Source organism: Halteromyces radiatus (assembly GCF_025201355.1).
Source record: "Halteromyces radiatus strain CBS 162.75 chromosome Unknown BX664scaffold_5, whole genome shotgun sequence".
Taxonomy (NCBI): domain Eukaryota; kingdom Fungi; phylum Mucoromycota; class Mucoromycetes; order Mucorales; family Cunninghamellaceae; genus Halteromyces; species Halteromyces radiatus.
The window spans coordinates 1-18197 of record NW_026251691.1 but is presented as its reverse complement, the minus strand read 5'-3'; the positions used below and the strand labels follow the sequence as shown (position 1 = coordinate 18197).

At 34.5% G+C, this 18197-nt stretch overlaps 7 protein-coding genes across 7 annotated transcripts; 4 read left to right on the top strand and 3 right to left on the bottom strand.

The window, feature by feature from the left end:
• Window positions 1–524: 524 nt before the first annotated feature.
• Window positions 525–3156, top strand: BX664DRAFT_334620 (uncharacterized protein). The gene is made up of 7 exons (XM_051545739.1): window positions 525–799; window positions 905–1141; window positions 1312–1523; window positions 1614–1797; window positions 1877–1936; window positions 1997–2655; window positions 2721–3156. Exons 1-7 carry the CDS (start codon window positions 625–627, stop codon window positions 3021–3023), a joined length of 1830 nt encoding a protein of 609 aa, XP_051398641.1. The 5' UTR covers window positions 525–624; the 3' UTR covers window positions 3024–3156.
• Window positions 3157–3327: 171 nt separating this feature from the next.
• BX664DRAFT_334618 (uncharacterized protein) lies at window positions 3328–5911 on the top strand. The gene has a single exon (XM_051545738.1). It carries the CDS (start codon window positions 3370–3372, stop codon window positions 5836–5838), a length of 2469 nt encoding a protein of 822 aa, XP_051398640.1. The 5' UTR covers window positions 3328–3369; the 3' UTR covers window positions 5839–5911.
• Window positions 5912–6056: 145 nt separating this feature from the next.
• BX664DRAFT_264446 (tryptophan synthase beta subunit-like PLP-dependent enzyme) lies at window positions 6057–7193 on the top strand (the record flags this gene model as incomplete). The annotated part of the gene is made up of 3 exons (XM_051540816.1): window positions 6057–6166; window positions 6394–6654; window positions 6731–7193. 3 exons carry the CDS (start codon window positions 6057–6059, stop codon window positions 7191–7193), a joined length of 834 nt encoding a protein of 277 aa, XP_051398639.1.
• A 1874-nt stretch (window positions 7194–9067) lies between these two features.
• Window positions 9068–13373, bottom strand: BX664DRAFT_334615 (P-loop containing nucleoside triphosphate hydrolase protein). Its single transcript, XM_051545737.1, has 8 exons — window positions 13151–13373; window positions 12951–13066; window positions 12633–12873; window positions 11046–12530; window positions 10634–10964; window positions 10373–10526; window positions 9778–10292; window positions 9068–9710 (listed from the first exon to the last, which is right to left on the bottom strand). The coding sequence occupies exons 1-8, from the start codon at window positions 13278–13280 to the stop codon at window positions 9164–9166; spliced, it is 3519 nt and encodes a 1172-aa protein (XP_051398638.1). The 5' UTR covers window positions 13281–13373; the 3' UTR covers window positions 9068–9163.
• Window positions 13374–13886: 513 nt separating this feature from the next.
• Window positions 13887–14798, bottom strand: BX664DRAFT_298243 (Mal s 6 allergen). The gene is made up of 5 exons (XM_051542266.1): window positions 14756–14798; window positions 14644–14682; window positions 14395–14562; window positions 14149–14330; window positions 13887–14064 (listed from the first exon to the last, which is right to left on the bottom strand). The coding sequence occupies exons 1-5, from the start codon at window positions 14768–14770 to the stop codon at window positions 13974–13976; spliced, it is 495 nt and encodes a 164-aa protein (XP_051398637.1). The 5' UTR covers window positions 14771–14798; the 3' UTR covers window positions 13887–13973.
• Window positions 14799–14978: 180 nt separating this feature from the next.
• Window positions 14979–15676, top strand: BX664DRAFT_334612 (hypoxia induced protein conserved region-domain-containing protein). The gene is made up of 3 exons (XM_051545736.1): window positions 14979–15168; window positions 15251–15343; window positions 15405–15676. The coding sequence occupies exons 1-3, from the start codon at window positions 15054–15056 to the stop codon at window positions 15485–15487; spliced, it is 291 nt and encodes a 96-aa protein (XP_051398636.1). The 5' UTR covers window positions 14979–15053; the 3' UTR covers window positions 15488–15676.
• BX664DRAFT_334610 (FtsJ-like methyltransferase-domain-containing protein) lies at window positions 15580–17758 on the bottom strand. The gene is made up of 8 exons (XM_051545735.1): window positions 17709–17758; window positions 17225–17655; window positions 17020–17076; window positions 16797–16961; window positions 16439–16738; window positions 15953–16356; window positions 15821–15877; window positions 15580–15758 (listed from the first exon to the last, which is right to left on the bottom strand). Exons 1-8 carry the CDS (start codon window positions 17728–17730, stop codon window positions 15677–15679), a joined length of 1518 nt encoding a protein of 505 aa, XP_051398635.1. The 5' UTR covers window positions 17731–17758; the 3' UTR covers window positions 15580–15676.
• Between the last annotated feature and the right edge of the window lie 439 nt (window positions 17759–18197).

Sequence of the window (18197 nt, the reverse complement as noted above, 5' to 3'; positions counted from 1 at the left end):
TAAATATACTGTAACTCTTAAGAAGCTGGTTTCTAAGATTGGATATTTATATTGATATAAATGATGATGATTATCAAATGGATCCGTTGTCATGACATTCGCTCTTTTGACATATTTGGTATTATCGGTCACTGAAAAACCTCATGTTCAATAATTATGATGTGTTAGAAGGAATAATATGAAAAAATCGGACTAGTAAAAAAAAAAAAAAGGATGAAATATAACTCATGATTTTTGTTATAATAAAGTCAACTTGGAAATATTTTATATCATTTTCTTCATTAAAAATAAATAAATAAATTGATTGACAAGACTCACTGACCATCCTTCCTTCCCAAATGAAAAAAAAAAAAAAAAAGGTTCAGGAGGTCAGTTTCCCTTCCGTCGATCATTTCGGGCGGCGAATGAACGTTGTTATATATTTTACTCTATTGGACAGAAAAAAAAAAAATAGCAATGAGTCGATTCAGACAATATGATATATATATTTATATCTTACTCCTTCCCTTTCGTTGTTTCTTTTCTTTTTTTTTTTTTTTCTTTCTTACCACAACTTTCATTTTCCTCTTCTTCCACCCCTCTCTTTCCTTTTCTTTTTCTCTATTTATTTATTTATTCATTACCATGCTTTTGTGTAGACGTACTTTTAATAAACCATTGACCTCTTGTGTAAGATCTATAGGTGTTCGTCATTATGGTGTTCCTCCTTCTACTTATTCTGATCCTCGTTTAGATAAAACTGTTCAAGTCACTGGTTCCAAAGGTGTTTCTTTACTTCATGATCCTTTGTTAAGTAAAGGTAAATAAATAAATAAAAAAAACGAAAAGATTAGTGAGAATACAATTAGAGAAGAAAAGGGAGTATTACTGTTCATTCTTATTTTAACTTTATATATACTATTAGGTACTGCGTTTAGTATTGCTGAACGTGAACGACTTTCTATCCGTGGTCTTGTTCCTCCTCGATGTCAAGAAATGGATAAACAATTATTACGTGTGAAACGAAATTTGGATGATTGCCGTACTCCTTTGGCCAAGTTTGTTTTTTTATCTGCTCTTCAAGATCGTAATGAAACATTGTTTTATAAACTTTTGATTAATCATTTAGAAGAATTGGCTGGAATCATTTATACTCCCACTGGTAAGTAGAATTATAACAAAATACTTTTTTTTTTTGTATATATTCCCAAAATATTCTGTGATTTCCCGATTCTTTGTTTCTAACTCTTAAATTTTTTTTTTTTTTTAATACCATGTCTGTTATTTTTTTTTATAACCCCGTCCATTGTTGTACCTTTTTTTTTTTTAAAGTTGGTTTGGCATGCTTACGGTCACATTCTATTTATCGAAGATCTCGTGGTATGTATTTCTCTACTCAAGATCGTGGTGCTATGTCTGCTATGGTATATAATTGGCCTCATGATGAAGTTGACGTGATTGTTGTTACTGATGGTTCAAGAGTGCTTGGTTTGGGTGATTTGGGAGCAAATGGCATGCAAATCCCTATTGGCAAACTCAGTTTGGTAAATATATATATATATACTTTCTTCATACATGAATGATTGACTTTCTCTCTTTTTTTTTTTTTTTTTTTCCTTTAATGAACTATATAGTATGTTGCTGCTGGTGGTATTCGTCCTAGAGCTGTCTTGCCTGTAGTTTTAGATGTTGGTACCAATAATGAAAGTTTATTGAATGATCCTTTGTATCTTGGTATGGGTCATCCTCGTATTGAAGGTGAAGAATATTATAGTTTTGTGGATGAATGGGTTACTGCTGTCAAGAGTCGCTGGCCAAGTAAGTATCAAAAAAAAAAAAAAGATCGTCTATTAATTATATATTAAACTAATGATCATTACATTTTTTTTCTATTTAGATGCTTTGATTCAATTTGAAGATTTCAAATATCCCCATGCTTATAATCTATTGAACAAATGTAAGTTACATATATAAATCACTGAATTTGTTAATTAAACGGTTTTATATCGTCTATTAGATCGCAACAAGGTGACATGCTTCAATGATGATATTCAATCAACTTCATCTATTACTTTGGCTGGTATCCTCGCTGGATTAAAAGCTCGTGGTCGTAAACAAGAAGATTTACATCAAGAACGTATCATTTGTGTTGGTGCTGGATCTGCTGGTGTGGGTGTATGTGAAGGAATCATTGATTGTATGGTAGCTCAAGGTCGCGTACGCAGTCGAGATGAAGCTTATAGTCGTATTTGGATGATGGATCAACATGGTTTATTAGGAAATCCTGCTCTCTCTTCTGAAGGAGGTTCAGTAAGCAAGGGTGAACGGTCACAACTAGATGAACGTCAACAATGTTATGTTAAGGCTGATTTACCTGATCGTTTAACTTTGGAAGAAGTGGTGGAACGTGTCAAACCAACTACTATTTTAGGATTAACTGGTATTCGTGGTGTATTTTCTGAAAAGGCGATCCGTACCATGGCAAAGTATGAAGAAAAACCTATTGTGTTCCCTCTCAGTAATCCTGATACTCATGCAGAATGTACTGCCGAAGAAGCCTTCACTTGGACGGATGGTCGTGCTATCTTTGCTTCTGGAAGTCCTTTTGCTGATGTCACTTTACCCAATGGTCGTGTTGGTCGTACTAATCAATGCAACAACTCTTATAGTTTCCCTGTAAGTATATATGAAATAATAATAATAATAATGCAAAGTATTTATATTTTTTTTTTTATTGTTAGGGTCTTGGATTGGGTATCACAGTATCAAGAGCTAATCAAGTAACACCTACTATGTTTTTGGAAACTGCTCGTGTGATTGCTGATATGGCTACTCCTGCTCAATTGAAACAAGGTACTTTATTCCCTGGTGTGGCTAACCTTCGTGATGTTGCTTTAGCTGTGGGTACTCGGGTATGTGAAGTAGCATATGAAGAAGGTGTAGCAACTGCTAAACTTAAGGAAGGTGAAATGCTCAGTGAAGTGGTCAAGAATTCCATGTTCCAACCTGAATATGTACCTTTGGTTCATCATACTCCTTATTAGATTATTATTTTATTATCATCATTTACTATTTTAGATAGAAACCCTTCTTTTTCATTTTTTTTTATTTTTTTTATATATTATTTTTATTTTATTTGTTTCAATCATTCAATAAACTTTTATCATAAATCATCCATTCATATTTTTTTTTTTATAATATGTCTTTTGCTTAGTCAGATATTGTGTATTATAGTTAGTAAACTAGAAGGGGGAAACTTCTCGAACTATGCGGAGGTGGCTTTTTGGGCTGCATTTTTTCAATGTCAATTTTTTTTTTTTCAAAAGGGGCATTTCCTTTTTTTTTTTTTTTTCTTCTTCTTCTTCATTACACTTATTTTTTCTTCTTCTAATGAATAATTATTATCACGAAGCAGAACGTTCATTACTTTTGAATCAACCATTAGATTCAAAGGTAGCTGATCAGCTATTACCAAATATACGATCCTTGTATGAAGATATGTTATCTGGTCAATATGCAGCTCTTGTTAAAAAAAGTCTATTATTCAACACCAATACAAAATACTCACTGGATATATCTTTGGAAGAATGGGTACAACAATGTATTGAAACTCTTTTATCGCCATCAACTATTAAACAAGAAGAAGAAGAATTGGAACGATTACATAGTCTTTTTTTGACAGCAATAGCGTGTTTGAATATATTTATACAACAGAATTGGACGGGGCCACTGGTGGACTTGACGATATCAGAACTTGTTGGGTTAGACGATCACAGTAAACTTCATGCACAATGTCTAAATAGTCTTTCGGCAGATGGAGAACAAGTATATCATTTATCCGACCAATTGGGTTATCTCGTAGTGGCAAAGACAATTTTATTATCTCTCAAGAACCAAGATGTATTATTGACTAATGTACTTTGGGCTCGACGTGCTGTGTTTATTCAACAACAACTTTTGGATGAATGTACTGGGACATTACAGGACTTATTGACCGACTTGACCAATATGATTGGAAAAAATAAGCTTTTGTTGGATGACAAGCAATTACGTGTACGGTATGAATTAGAAACAGCATTGGTATATAGTTATTTTGGACAAGATAAGGATGCATTTGATCAAATGAAACAAGCTCAGGTTACTTCTGGATTCCAATGGTCATTGACAGGTGCTTTGGGCAAACGAACCAAGTTTCAAACATTCGATGTATCTCAATTAGTGGTCTTGGCAGAAAGTGAACAACAACAACAACAACAACAAGAAAAAGAAGAAGATACGATGGCTAAACCTGAAACGTTGGATTTGAATGATGATACTCTATTGGACAAGATTTCATTCACAAAAACAGAGGACAATGATCGTGATGCAACCAAACGTCATGGTAATCTTCTTGTGATTGATCAAGCTTTACTTTTAGCCTTTTGTCTTAATGTGAAGAACACCAATCCTGATCATGGCATGACTTATGAAGAAATGGTACCTTATGTGACGCGTGTACTGGAAAACTGCAACAATTGGATGGTGCATACTATGTCTTTGCTCTTACGATCTCGTTTGGAAGCTCATAAATCAAGAACAGTGGAACGCTCAGCTCTGCAATTACAAGCATTGGTGGATCAAATCAAATTGGACAGTACTGAAGAGGATGTGGCAAATGCACAAGATCGTTTGGCTTACTTTTATGATCTTTTACTTCCAAGCAAGTGGGAAATGGAACGTGAATTAGCAAGACGATTTGTATCTCTTGGTGTGATCCGATCAGCTTTGGAAATCTTTGAACGATTGGAAATGTGGGAAGATGTGGTATCTTGTTATCAAATGTTGGAACAACCTCAAAAGGCCAAGGAAGTACTGGAACGACTTTTGGAAGCTGATCCAAACTCGCCTAAACTATGGTGTATCATGGGGGATGTGCTTATGGATCCTGAATTATGGCACAAGGCGTGGCATCTTAGTGGTGGCAAGTTTGCTCGTGCAATGCGTAGTCTTGGTTCTTATCATTACAAGAAGAATGAATATGAAAAGGCGATTGAATATTATCAACAAGCTTTGGCCATCAATCCATTATTTGAAGGATCCTGGTATGTGATGGGATGTGCAGCGATGATGGTCGAACAATGGGATATTGGTATCAAGGCATTCCAACGTGTTGTGAATCTGGACAATGAACAAGCCGAGGCATGGAACAATCTATCAAGTATCTATGTACGTACCGATCGAAAATTGGATGCATTTTTGGCTCTCAAGCAAGCATGTAAACTCAAGTTTGACAATTGGCAGATGTGGCAAAATCTTCTCGTGGTATCAGTGGACATTGGACAATTTGCGGATGCAATTTGGGCGATGCAACGTGTGGTGGATTTGCGATGGGACAAGGTACGTGAAGAAGCAGTGGATATACAAGTACTCCATATGATCGTGGCTAGTGTGGTACAAAATTGGCCTGATGTGCACAATCAAGAAGGACGACGGTTAGCAAGACATGTACAACGATTACTGGAAAATGTCATTCTCAGTCGGATCACCAACTCACCTGACATTTGGCGGATTGCAGCTCGATTCTATGTATGGCAAGAAAACTGGAAAGATGCTTTGGATGCTACTATCAAGGCTTACCGCGCAGTGATGCATGATCCTCGATTAGAAAGTGATGTTAAGATATTTGAAGATGTGGCTCGCTGGGCATTGGAATTAGTCGACATGTATGAAAATGTGGGTAATCGTGGTGAATGTGATGACTGGAATTATCAATCAAGGTTGATTCTCAAAGGATTAATGGGCAAGGTACGTGATATTTTTGATGATACTCCTACCTATGATCTTCTCAAGGACCGTTTGGATGAATTGAAGCAAACTTAGGGATTAGATATATGTATATTTATTATGATCATCTTGATAATAAAAAGTAAAAATATCATCATTTCTTTTTTTTTTTTTTTTTTTTTTGGTGTAAAAAAAGTGGCTTTTAGTGTATTCGGAGTCAACGCACGAGGCGCGTCCATAAAAAAAATAATTTTCGTGTTCTCCCCCTTTCTCTTCTTTTCTTCTTGCTATCTTTTTTCTTATTTATCATGTTGATGGATGACGATTCCTCTTCTGAAGATGAACATCTACTAGATGAATCTAATTTACTTCATGTGGGGACTCCTTTGATACATTCTGCTAATCTAAGTATTAGGTTGAACAGGTAAAAAAAAAAAATTGTCTACTGGCACAGCGTTTTTCTTTTTTTTTTTTTCTAATACATATTCTTTTCTGTTGGATAGTAATATCTTTTTAAAGATGGAAAGTATTCAACCCTCAGGGTCTGTAAAAATAAGGTAAGAACAATATCTCTATTTATTTATTAATGACCAGACTATATATATATAGATATATATTGACAAAATTTTTTATTATTATTATTTATGATAGAGGTATAGGCAACTTTTGTTATCGAAAAATTCAAACTCGTGGGTCAGATATTCGATTTGTCTGTGGATCTGGTATCAACACTGCTTTGGCTGTGGCATATTGTGCAAGACAACTACGAGTGGAAGCGACAATTGTAGTACCAGTCAATACAAATGAACGACTATGTGATGCAATTCGGTTGGATGGTGCACAATTGATCAAATACGGTTCAGATTGGACTGCGGCTGAAATCCATGCAAGAAAGTTGGTGAAGAGGAATGGGTAAGTGAGCTTGTGTAATTAAAAAAAAAGTAGAACTAAAACCTTTTTTTTTTTTTTTTTTATTATTTATTGTTAGTATTTATGTCCCATCATCAGATCATGAACATATATGGCAAGGTCATTCAAGTATAATTCATGAATTGAAAACACAATTGATGGATAATCCTCCAGCGGCTATCATTTGTCCTGTTGGTGGTGGTGGATTATTAAATGGAATCATCCTTGGATTACAAGAAGTTGGATGGAAACAAGTACCTGTGATTGCGGTGGAAACCCATGGTAGTAATGCTTTTCAAGCAGCAGTAGTAGCTGGTCGTCTTGTACAACTTCCTAAAACCTCAACTTTAGCATCAAGTCTGGAAGCCAAATCTGTTTGTGCCAAAACCTTGGAATTAAGTTTGATTCATCCTGTGGTCCCTTTTGCTGTCAGTGATGCTATGGCAGCCAATGCTGTGAGACTTTTTGCTGGTAAGTGGATTGTTAAATATATTATAGGAATACTCACTTGTTTTTTTTTTTTTATAAAAAAAAAAAGATGACAACAAAATGTTAGTAGAAGCATCATCGGGAGCAGCGTTATCACTATGTTTTACAGAAATCATTCGGGATATTTTACCATCATTATCACCTTCAAGTGATGTAGTTGTACTTGTGACAGGTGGCTCGGATATCAGCTTGGAACATTTGGATGACTATCGAAAGCATTACGAAACGCCACCCGTGATAGTGAAAAGCGGTAGTGATGTGTTTCTCCGACTTGACGACACTCTCATCACGTTGGACGATGTGGATATAGACGAACCGATGGGAATCTCATCAAAAGCTTTACAAGAATTACAATCTAAGCGTGCTGCGGAATTAGCAACTATTTCGTCTTCACAAGAACAACTGGATCATGTGCATAGCCTTCTTGATTCACCGCCACCTACTGGTTCTGGAGACGATGAAATAGAAAAAGAGTTTATGGACGACACAATGCATTCTCGTTTGGATGATAATGAAAACGTCATTACTACTGATGGGATGGGCCATGATGATGGTATTCAAAACGATTATCGACAAAAGGAGGTCGGCAGCAACAATAATGGACATCAACACATCAAAGAAAACGATCATTCTGGAACAACTGATCTTGCATCCAATGATCCTCTTCAACAACTTCATCATCATCATCCAAACTCATGATTCCCTCTCAATATCCAATTCGAATCATCCTATTAGTTCCCTTGGCATCAACTATATAATGTATTTAGTCATTTTTTTTTTTTTATCTCCCTTGATCCTCTCTTTCCTGTATCATATATATTCCATTCTTTTTTTTTTATATATTTTTTTTATTTACTTCTATCATTCACTATCATTTTCATCGTTATTCGTTCCTTTCCTATCTTCTTCAATATCAATAAACTAGTTACTACCCGTCTCTCTGTTTTTATACATCTGATCTTTATTGTTCTATTCAACTGTTCAACAATAATAGTAATAATAAAAAAAGGATTCTAAAAAGATAAAATAAAGTGAAGTATATAAATAATGACAATTCAATGAATGCTTAATGATAATAAATAAAAACGACCATCCTATCTAGAGTAAATCACATCCATCGATTTCCACTAACTACTTCTTGATTCGTATATATTCTAATAATGAAGAGGAAATGACCCCCGAAAAATAAATCAATGCATTGTATAGATACGAAAAAAAATAATAATATTCTATATGATTTACCTGATTGTCTTCCCAAGTTAATAACGGTGAATAATCCTGGATGGTAGTGTTTTCCAGCATGGCAGTCAGTTGATGGATCAAGCAAGTATCTTTGCGTGGGTTGGAATAGAGGGTATTCTCAGTACTATCATGGATGGTTTCCTGTCGACTTTCTTGCAATTGCATTGACAACACAAAAGCATCATTATAAGACTGTATGGATGCTTGGAGTTCTTGATATGCCCTTGTTTTCAGGTCCTGCAAGTCCAACATGGAAGAGCGACCTTGTTGCTAATATAATTATTATACAAAGACATCGGTCAGATAACATTGGAATCTATCTAGCCATCATATCTTTTTTTTTTTTTTTTTTTTTTTTTTTTTTTTTTTTTTACCTTTGTATTGAGGCGTATGCTAGAAGAAGAATATTCGGCAGTGTTCATTTTCGTAAAGTGATATGACGAATAAGTTGCGTATTAATGAGAAGTAAACGTGTCTATCCAATATTTGAACAAAAAAAAAAAAAAAAAAAGTGCACTGTGATAAAAAAGGACAAACAAAAATTCATCAAAAAGGTGAGTGAGAGCGGATAGTAAAATATGAAACGAACACCAATAACAAAGATTGCATGATTTTGGCCCATTAGGTAAAGAAGATAGATATAAAACAAATAAAAAAAAAAAAAAAGAAAAAAAAAACATTTATGTTTCAACCAAAACTTTTATAAATACAAGTTTATTATATGTGTATATATTAAAACTTATACCATTGATTCTAATCTATTTCCAATTTTGTGTTGTATCTATGCTCGAGCCTTGCCTTTTCCTTTTGATTTTTTACTTGGTTGTTCCTTTGGTGGTTGGATTTTTTGTTGATTGATTTGTTCCAATAATTCTCTTTCTTCGACTTTTTGTTTTTCTTCTTCTTCATCTTGTACCTTTTCAAACTTTTCACGCACTTTGGAATAATGAGCCAATTCAGTTGCTGACACACTAGGCACTAATTCTTCTAGAGCACGAACAAAATCCACCTCTTCTACTTGCACCATGATATCATCAGGGGTTGCCATATGAGATAAAAAGTATTGAGAAGAAATAGGTTGTTCACGTTCTTTGTTGATTGTTTTGACACGTTCTTCAATAGTTTGTGCCACCCGAGTCATTGCCTTGAGCATTGCATCCGTACATAAAGCATAGAAATCAGCACCAGTATAATGGAAAGGACATTTTTCAGCGACCCGCGCCAAGTCTAATTCAGGATGAAGTCGGAATTTTCGTGTCAAGGCTTCGATAATACGTAATTGAGATTCATGATCTTGACTAACACCAAGATAAAGAAGTTTGTCAAATCTATATGATTAAAAATAAATAAATAATTAGATCATCATCCTATTTTTTTTTATTTTTTTATTTTTACCTTCCAGGACGTAATAGAGCAGGATCCAATAGGTCAGGTCGATTTGTTGCACCAATCACAAAGACATCACCAGCACCACCTTCACCATCACCTTCACTCATACCATCCAATTCGGCAAGCAGTTGACTAACAATACGATCCATCACACCACCAGAATCACCTTTTTCGCCACGTTTTGGTGCCACCGAATCCAATTCGTCAAAGAAAATAACACAAGGTTTGGCATCTCTAGCCCTTTGGAAGACTCGTCGTACGTTTGCTTCTGATTCACCAATATACATATTCAATAATTCAGGTCCCTTGACAGAGAAAAAGTTCAGAGAGCAAGAAGTAGCAATTGCTTTGGCCAGTAATGTCTTGCCAGTACCAGGAGGTCCATATAAAAGAATACCACTTCGTTTTTTCAAACCAGAGCCAAATAATTCAGGATGTTCCAAAGGAAGTTGAATTGTATCTAGAATATCATCCTTTACATTAGCTAGACCACCCACATCATCCCATGTCACATTTGGAATCTAAACAAAAAAAAAAAAGTAGGTCAATTCATCATCTTTTCCGTTATATTTTAACTATCATATCGTCTTTTTGTTGATACCTTTGGTGCGCCAATGGAGTCAGAATAACTTGCACGAGCTTCACTTAAAGCAGCATCAAAATCAGCAGCTGTCAATGTAATACCAGCAGCTCGGATATCATTCACTGTCACTAGAGATTGTTTGCCAGACTCAATGTCATCTTCATCTTGCGATCTATACATATAATAAAGATAAATAAGTAAATAAATAAATAAAAACATCTCTTCCATTATCATCCTTTCACTTCTTTTTTTTTTTTTTTTTTTTTCCTTGTCACTTACGTTGCACGATAAATACGCTGAAGAGCTAATACCCCTGTTCTTGCTACAAGATCCGCTAAATCTTTAGCCACCAAGGCAGCTGTTTGAGTAGCCAAATTTGACATGGAAACATCAGGAGCCAAAGGACAAGCATGAGTTAAGTTTTTCAAGATTTGTAAACGAGTCTTTTCATCAGGAGCTTCGATTACTACTTCATGTCGAAAACAGCCAAGAATACTTGATGGAAGTTGATCAACATCACTTGTAGTAGCAATTACCATGACCGGAAATCCACTAGTTGATTGATTGACATTTTTGATACATTCTTGCAATACTGTCGCCAAAAGAGGTTCTAAATACATAAATAAATAATATGTATATATTCGAATCAAAAATCTATCTACCTTTTTTTTTTTTTATTTCCAATCATTACCTTGACCGGTTTCCACCACAGCACTTTTCTTAGCTAAACCTTCAATACCACGGATCAAGATAACACAAGGAGCCAAGGAGGATGCTTTCTCAAATTTTGCCCGAAGATGAAGTTCCGTCTTCGCATCCGTATCTGATATAATATCATATACCGAGAATTCATACACATGTACACCAAGATCTTCCACCACCTCACGAACCAGAGTCGATTTACCCCCACCTTTAGGACCTTGTAGTAGAGCATTACATGATACTTCAAAATCACGACCCAAGGGATGTAAGGAAGAGGTGATTAATTCCATCAAAGATGCACGAGCTGCTGTTGTAGATCGATATAAGGGTAATTTTTCCGCCAAATCGTAGTAATGAGAAATACAGCCAATAGGAACTCTTGATTGTTCAACACCCGTTTGTACCAATTGTGTTTGACTAGGATCAATACGTCGTCCACTTCCATAGAAGGCTGGATGAATCGAATGGTCATCATCAGATACTTCTTGTTCGCTTGTAAGGTTTGTCACCTTGAAATATCCCATTGTTGTCGGTTTTCGTTGAATATTGGTGTGTAACTTGAGATCGTCATCTTCATCTTCATTATCATTGTTGTGAGGTTTGAGTCGTACTTGTTCTTCATCCAATGTAATAGCAATCACATCACCTTTGCATACAATCCGTTCTTTACTTTCAAACCATTGCTTGAGAGATTGCAAAAAGGCCGATTGTAATGACTTGTCCATCAACGAAGGGGAAGCAATACGAGCCACACTAACTGCTGTAGCAAGAGGGGGACCATCTTTTGGAGGAGGTTTGGTGAGTCTGGTGAGACATACAGTAAGTTTGCTGTCACTTGATATTGTTGTTGTTGTTGTTGATGATGTGTCAATAGCAGGTGGTAGAGGTAATCCAAGATTGTAATAAAGTACAGGAGGAAGGTAGATTGCTGATACGCCGTTCTGATCATTATCATCATCAACGTTGTTGCCATCAATACCATACACACGACATAACCGAGACTTCTTGCTATCATTTGCGCTTGCTAATACCCAATCCCCGCTGAATACATGACATTTTGCCAGATCCTTCACATCAATAAACACTCTATTGTCATCATCTTCAGTAGGATGAGGAGTTGGGAATAATCGTGCTTCTGGCCATTTTTGTTTGAGGATATGTGCTGTAAATTCTTGAGGTTCTGCTGTTTCAAGTGTTGCAATAGATGTTGATGTTATTGACCCACTGAGTATAGGGAAAGAAGGCGTTGTTAGAGTCATAGAGTCATTCATTGGTGTAGAGTAACCAGTGGACGAGGGAGAAGATGGCATATCCACAATATAGATTTTGGTACGATCAGACAAAATATGACCTTGTTGAACCGGACTTGACATAAGAACTTGAAAAGAAAATCCATCCAAATGATATATACCGCCACTTCGAAGAATAAGAGCAGGCTGAGATTCTTTGATCAACTGAATGAGACTTTCATGTTCTGTGATATTAATAATAATAATAATAATAGTAATAAAAAAGTTAAGTCATTTAATTTTTATCCAATGCTTACATTATTATCTTTTTTTTTTCTATGACTTACTTTGTTGAGCATGATTAAAAGAATCACTATCCAAAGCACCGATGATGAGTTCATCCAATTCAATCAAAGATATAGGTTCCACCAGTATAGAACATACAGAATCCAAATTGCGTAAATCCATAACATCACCTTCTTCATCATCCATGTCTTCTTCTTCATTCAATTTCGATAATGCGTCGGGTCCATACACAGCCTTAATCAAATGAGAGCTAGCATAAACAACTCGTTCATCACCAATATCCTAATAAAATGAAAGAATGAGTTCATCATTCATTCTTATAGTCTTTTACATTTTGTAAACTATTTATCTGTCCCTACCTGTGAATGAGGTTTAACATAAGCTATAAACGATTCTAGTAATGGTTCAGATCGAGAGGATGTAAAAGGAGTAGGAGCAACAAGACTTGGGATTTTGATGGACACTGTTTTGCTATCTATTTATAGGATGATATAGTTTTGAAAGTAACAATAAGGATGGAGGAATGAATTGCTTACTTTTTTTTTTATCGTTTGCTTACCTTGACTATTATCATTGTAACTGGTGTCTCCTTGTAAGTCGGTCCATAAAGCTGGGGAAACAAGAACCACTTGATTATCTTGACCAGTACCAACGTATATCTTCAGATCTGCGCTGATAAAAGGAGCCATATAATATTAATAACAATAATGAAGAGTTTGATATACTGTTATAATAAGAAAAATAAATGTGGGGAATCGTGTTTGAAAATAAAAAAAAAAAAAAAAAAAAAGAAAAAGAAAGTTGAAAAAGTTAAAATGACTAAGGGTTTTTCTATTTTTTTGAGTGGGGAAATTTTTGACACCCCGCTTCTTACCTTTGTTATGTCAAAAAGATCTTTTGCTGCATGTGATTTATTCTAGATGCCTATTTCTGCTATGTTATATCGTTCTCTGATAAATATATCAGTATGTAAAAAAAGATTTTTTTAGGAAGAATAGTTTTATTCAAAAAGAAAGAGCGTTATAATCAAGTAGGAGTCAATAGTTACCAAATCATCAAAAAAAAAAAAAAAAAAAGGATCGTCAGATGAATCTAAAAAACATCTCAGTGATGTCTTTTTTTCCCACCCCTACGAAGGCGTGTTAGCTAGATTATGACAAGTATAGATTGTAACTGGTAAAATTCAGGCTGACCATTGTCATCATCATTCTTATCTTTACAGTATCTATATGTAGTTAACAATATTCATAGCAGGAACCCATCATCCCAACATATTCATCATTGATACGAAAAATATACAAAACATAATACGATAGTTTTTATTTATTTGATCATACTAACTATGAACTAATTCAAAACTTTATACATAAACTAATGATTGTTTACAATTGACCAGAGTTGGTGATCTTGATTTCAGCTTGAGTTCTGCCAGATTGAGAACCAAGACTTTCGATCTTCTTGACGATATCCATACTATAAGACAAAAAAAAAAATCAAATAAAAAAAAAAGGTGAGAAAAAGGGTATCCCTATTTTCCTTCTCGTTCTTTTCTCTTACCCTTTAGTGACTTGACCAAAGACAACGTGCTTGCCATCCAACCAAGAAGTGATAACAGTGGTGACAAAGAATTGAGAGCCATTGGTATTGGGACCAGCATTGGCCATGGACAAGAGACCAGGACGATCATGTTTCAAAGCGAAGTTTTCATCAGCAAACTTGTTACCATAGATGGATTTACCCTATAAAATAATTTGGGAGTAAATAAAACAAGTCACATCTTATTTCTATGATCCATTTACTTACACCAGTACCGTTAAAGTTGGTAAAGTCACCACCTTGCAACATGAATTGAGGGATGACACGATGGAAGATAGAGTCCTTGTAACCAAAGCCTTTTTCACCAGTACAAAGAGCACGGAAGTTTTCAGCAGTCTTGGGAACTACATCAGCGAAAAGTTCAAATTCAATACGCTAAAAGATAAAATAAAATACTTTTCAGTAATTGATGACGCGTTTAAAAAAGTAAAGAGATTGTCTTATCTTTATACTTACACCAAGAGGTTGACCGTTAGCAGAAACGTCGAAGAAGACCTTTTTTTAAAGTAGAATAAATAAATAGAAATTAATATGATGACAGATGAAAGTTTTTATGTTTTGTTGTTACCTGGGGGTTAGGCATTTTGTTTAGATAATTTGAGATGGAAGGTGAAAGAAACAAAAAGAGAAAAAAAAAAAGAAAAAAAAATTTTCTCTTCTTTAACGGACACGAAACCATCGTCTCCTTTTCAGACAGCGACTCGTTGGATTTCAATATAGAACGCTAAACCTCATTTAGATATTTTAAAAAAAAGAAAAAAAAAGGATCCAAACTTTCCCCCTTTCTTTTTCGCATAAAAAAAAATTCTCACACTTACAAATGCTTTCATTTTGTACCTTTTCTTTTTCTTCTTTTTTATATCAACATGCCTACCAATCCTTCTTCACGCGATATACAACAGATGCGTTTCGCTTTACAAGGTGAATCTCCTTGGCAACGTATGAAACGAAAATCAAAAGATGAACCCTTTGTTCCCGCAGGTAGCAAAAAGAGTATATATATTTTTCTTTCTTCTCGCGAAAACAATAATACTTATTCCTTTTTTTTTTTTTTTTTTTGAAGGTGTTGCTTTGACTTGCTTTGCTTTAATTGCCGCGACAGTTGGTATCAAGACAGGAAATAAGGTATATGCAAACCATATGTTTCGACTCCGAGGTAAATGATTTTTGCAAGTTTATTCAAAACGTTGGAACTCATTCTTTTATTTCTTTACTAGTTGCTGCTCAAGGATTTACCGTATTGGCAATGGTAGGCGGCTCTCTTTATTATACTTATCAGAAGGATCATACTAGAAAGTAGAAAATACCCCCTCTATATTATCTATCCATGTCATTTGTATTAGTTTCCCGTATTTTTTTTTTATCAATATTCAATAAACAAATACAATAATTTCATGATTCATAAACCATTCTTTCGCTTTATCCTATTTATTCATATTCCAAAAAAAAAAATAAATAAATAAAAAAAAAAACACAAATAAATAATAAACTATTCTCCATCTAATGGTAGCCGCCATTCTTGTAAACTTTGTCTTTTCACCCTATCCGGGGAATACACATTTGTCTTGTTCCTGAATAATAAATAAATAACAATGAGATCGTGATGATCCTTTTTTTTCCCTTTAATACTTACTGATCTGCAATAAAGGTTTCCATTTGTTCCAAGGCATCAATTTGTTTCAATAGGAATCTATTAGGATCACCAAAATGAAAAAAAAATAAGTAACTTGGTAAACACTGATATATATAAATTATAATCACTTACTTCATATTTCGCATTTTGACATAATCAATAAAGACTTGGTCCTTTTCTAGTATCTGGCGAGGCACAAAACTATCTACTTGTCCTTCCTTGTTGTTCAATTCATCATTTACAGCCAAAAGAGCATCAATCAATTTTGTTGGATGTTGATATCGTAATTTCTTGCAAATCAAAAAGCGTTCTGAACTAGAAGGTTCACTTGTCAAAGGTTTCGTAATACATACACCCTCGAATAATTGATAAAGAAGCCATACCACATCCGCTGTAAATTCTTCAAACATGTCAAACATTTTACATACAAAAGTACCACCTTGTTTGAGACAAGTCAACATCGTAATCACTTGACAAAGAATCAATTGTTTGTTCAGACTTTCCAGTTTTCCATCTTTTCCATCATTGTTTTCTTCCTAAAATAACAAAATAATAATAATAAAAAAATAATAAAGTGTGAGTTTTTTTGTTTCTTTTTTCTATCCATCACTTCTTTACTCCATCAGCTACTACAAGGTCAACACCACGCTTCTTTGTATTATTAGATACAACAGCATCAAATTCGAGAATATTTGCTTTTTGATACAAATTACCAGTACCGTCGATCCCATCTACTTGAGTAAAATTCACAGTGATATTAGGAGAAATGTTTTCCAAATGCCAATGATTTTCTGTCAAACTTGATCGTAGTGTCATTCCATACCCTCGAGCCGATCCTCCATCCGATTGATGAACACGCCAAAATAGATATTCTGAAAATCCACCAGGTCCACCACACAAATCTGCAAACATAAAAGTCTAAAATAGAAATAAATTATAATCCATCGTCGTCCTCTTTTTTTTTTTTTAAGTTTACCTTGCCAGTAGATTCATTCGATGGTGTCAAATGGAATGTTGCATCCAATGCCGCAAGTTTAGTCGCGTCTCGATTCATGAATATATGTTTACCAATACAATCAAATGGGTTGCTTCTTTTTTTGGCTGATTGTCGTACATGATCAGGTACCTGCCTTCCTTTGTCCTATTAATAATAATAAAGTCAAACACCTTGATGACAAAATTTATTATGTCGTCATTACCTTTAATTCTAAAGCTGTTTTGACAAGATCCTTCGAACATAAAAAGTCGTAATCTATCTAGTGTATTATTATTATTATTATTTTTTAAACAAAAAAAAAAAAAAAACAGTTAGTTTTGGTCAAAGATTGTGTTTTGTTTTTCTATTCTTCCATGTTTCTTTTCCTTTTCTTTTCTTTTTTTTCTTTTCTTTTTTTTTTTTTTTACCTTTGCTGGTGCTACTTGAATACATAAACAGAGATCTTGAAGATTGAGTTGAATAGATCCTTGTTCATTGCCACATTCAATAAAATCCGTACTCGTTCGCATATCCAACTTTGGTAATGGTTGTGCAATAGGAAGAGGAGGCTGTGCTGGAGCTTCAACTATAGCTGGTTGCAACTGAGAAGAAGCAGGATGTTGGTATATTGATTCATGTTCTTTTGACAAAGTACCTTGTTGTTGCTGTGAATACTGATAACGAGGTGAGTCAGTCCTTGTTGATATATCCAATTGTCGTTGAGGATTGTATCTTGATAGATCACCTTGATGTTGCTGGTTTGGATAGTCATATTGACGGGTTGACCATTGTATATCGCGTATAGAAGGTGGTGGAATGCCAGAGTAGATGGGCGTATTTCGATAATCAGGATCGGTGTCTACAAAAAGATATAGAATCAAAAAGAGTTGAATGAAGAATTGATAAACTTACCAGTATATAGTTCTTGACTCATGAAACTCGGTTAATGATCTCAAAAAAAAAAAAAAAAAAAATTGTAGGAAGGAAAAAAGTGAAAAAAAGAAAAAGAGTTGAATTTTAAAAAATTGTGAGGCGAAATAAATAATTTTTTTCTTTCGTTTGGGAATTTTTCCTACCTTCTTTTTTCCTTACTTTAGTTTTAGATGGAATTGATTCTCACTCAAAAGATTCAAAAAACCATTTCTTTGGTTGTGGATCATCCTGACTTTTATACCACTGAAAAAAAAGAAGCAAAATATATTGCCGAACTATCAAAACAACAAAAAGATGAACTTATACACGGTAATATGGGTGTGTCTTGGACTTTAATACAACATGTTTGTTCTTTTTTGACAAATAACCCACAAGGAATACATGGTAAGCATACTATCAACATGAATAAAAACATTGAAATATTAATTTTTTTTTTAGGTCAACCGGCCATTCATGAACTTGTAGTAG

What these genes read in the sequence shown, in the direction of transcription:
- BX664DRAFT_334620 (XM_051545739.1), top strand. Translation starts at nt 625, where the DNA reads ATGCTTTTGTGTAGACGTACTTTTAATAAACCATTGACCTCTTGTGTA. An exon ending in TGATCCTTTGTTAAGTAAAG is followed by an intron (nt 800 to 904) that starts GTAAATAAATAA and finishes ATATACTATTAG; the next exon opens with GTACTGCGTTTAGTATTGCT. An exon ending in TTATAATCTATTGAACAAAT is followed by an intron (nt 1,937 to 1,996) that starts GTAAGTTACATA and finishes ATCGTCTATTAG; the next exon opens with ATCGCAACAAGGTGACATGC.
- BX664DRAFT_334618 (XM_051545738.1), top strand. Translation starts at nt 3,370, where the DNA reads ATGAATAATTATTATCACGAAGCAGAACGTTCATTACTTTTGAATCAA.
- BX664DRAFT_334615 (XM_051545737.1), bottom strand. Translation starts at nt 13,280, where the DNA reads ATGGCTCCTTTTATCAGCGCAGATCTGAAGATATACGTTGGTACTGGT. An exon ending in TGTGGTGGAAACCGGTCAAG is followed by an intron (nt 10,965 to 11,045) that starts GTAATGATTGGA and finishes TTATGTATTTAG; the next exon opens with AACCTCTTTTGGCGACAGTA. An exon ending in ACTCCATTGGCGCACCAAAG is followed by an intron (nt 10,293 to 10,372) that starts GTATCAACAAAA and finishes TTTTTTGTTTAG; the next exon opens with ATTCCAAATGTGACATGGGA.
- BX664DRAFT_298243 (XM_051542266.1), bottom strand. An exon ending in CTAACGGTCAACCTCTTGGT is followed by an intron (nt 14,563 to 14,643) that starts GTAAGTATAAAG and finishes TTTATCTTTTAG; the next exon opens with CGTATTGAATTTGAACTTTT. An exon ending in CCAACTTTAACGGTACTGGT is followed by an intron (nt 14,331 to 14,394) that starts GTAAGTAAATGG and finishes ATTATTTTATAG; the next exon opens with GGTAAATCCATCTATGGTAA.
- BX664DRAFT_334612 (XM_051545736.1), top strand. Translation starts at nt 15,054, where the DNA reads ATGCCTACCAATCCTTCTTCACGCGATATACAACAGATGCGTTTCGCT. An exon ending in TGAACCCTTTGTTCCCGCAG is followed by an intron (nt 15,169 to 15,250) that starts GTAGCAAAAAGA and finishes TTTTTTTTGAAG; the next exon opens with GTGTTGCTTTGACTTGCTTT. An exon ending in CCATATGTTTCGACTCCGAG is followed by an intron (nt 15,344 to 15,404) that starts GTAAATGATTTT and finishes TTTCTTTACTAG; the next exon opens with TTGCTGCTCAAGGATTTACC.
- BX664DRAFT_334610 (XM_051545735.1), bottom strand. Translation starts at nt 17,730, where the DNA reads ATGAGTCAAGAACTATATACTG. An exon ending in GAGTCAAGAACTATATACTG is followed by an intron (nt 17,656 to 17,708) that starts GTAAGTTTATCA and finishes ATCTTTTTGTAG; the next exon opens with ACACCGATCCTGATTATCGA. An exon ending in TTCAAGTAGCACCAGCAAAG is followed by an intron (nt 17,077 to 17,224) that starts GTAAAAAAAAAA and finishes ATAATACACTAG; the next exon opens with ATAGATTACGACTTTTTATG.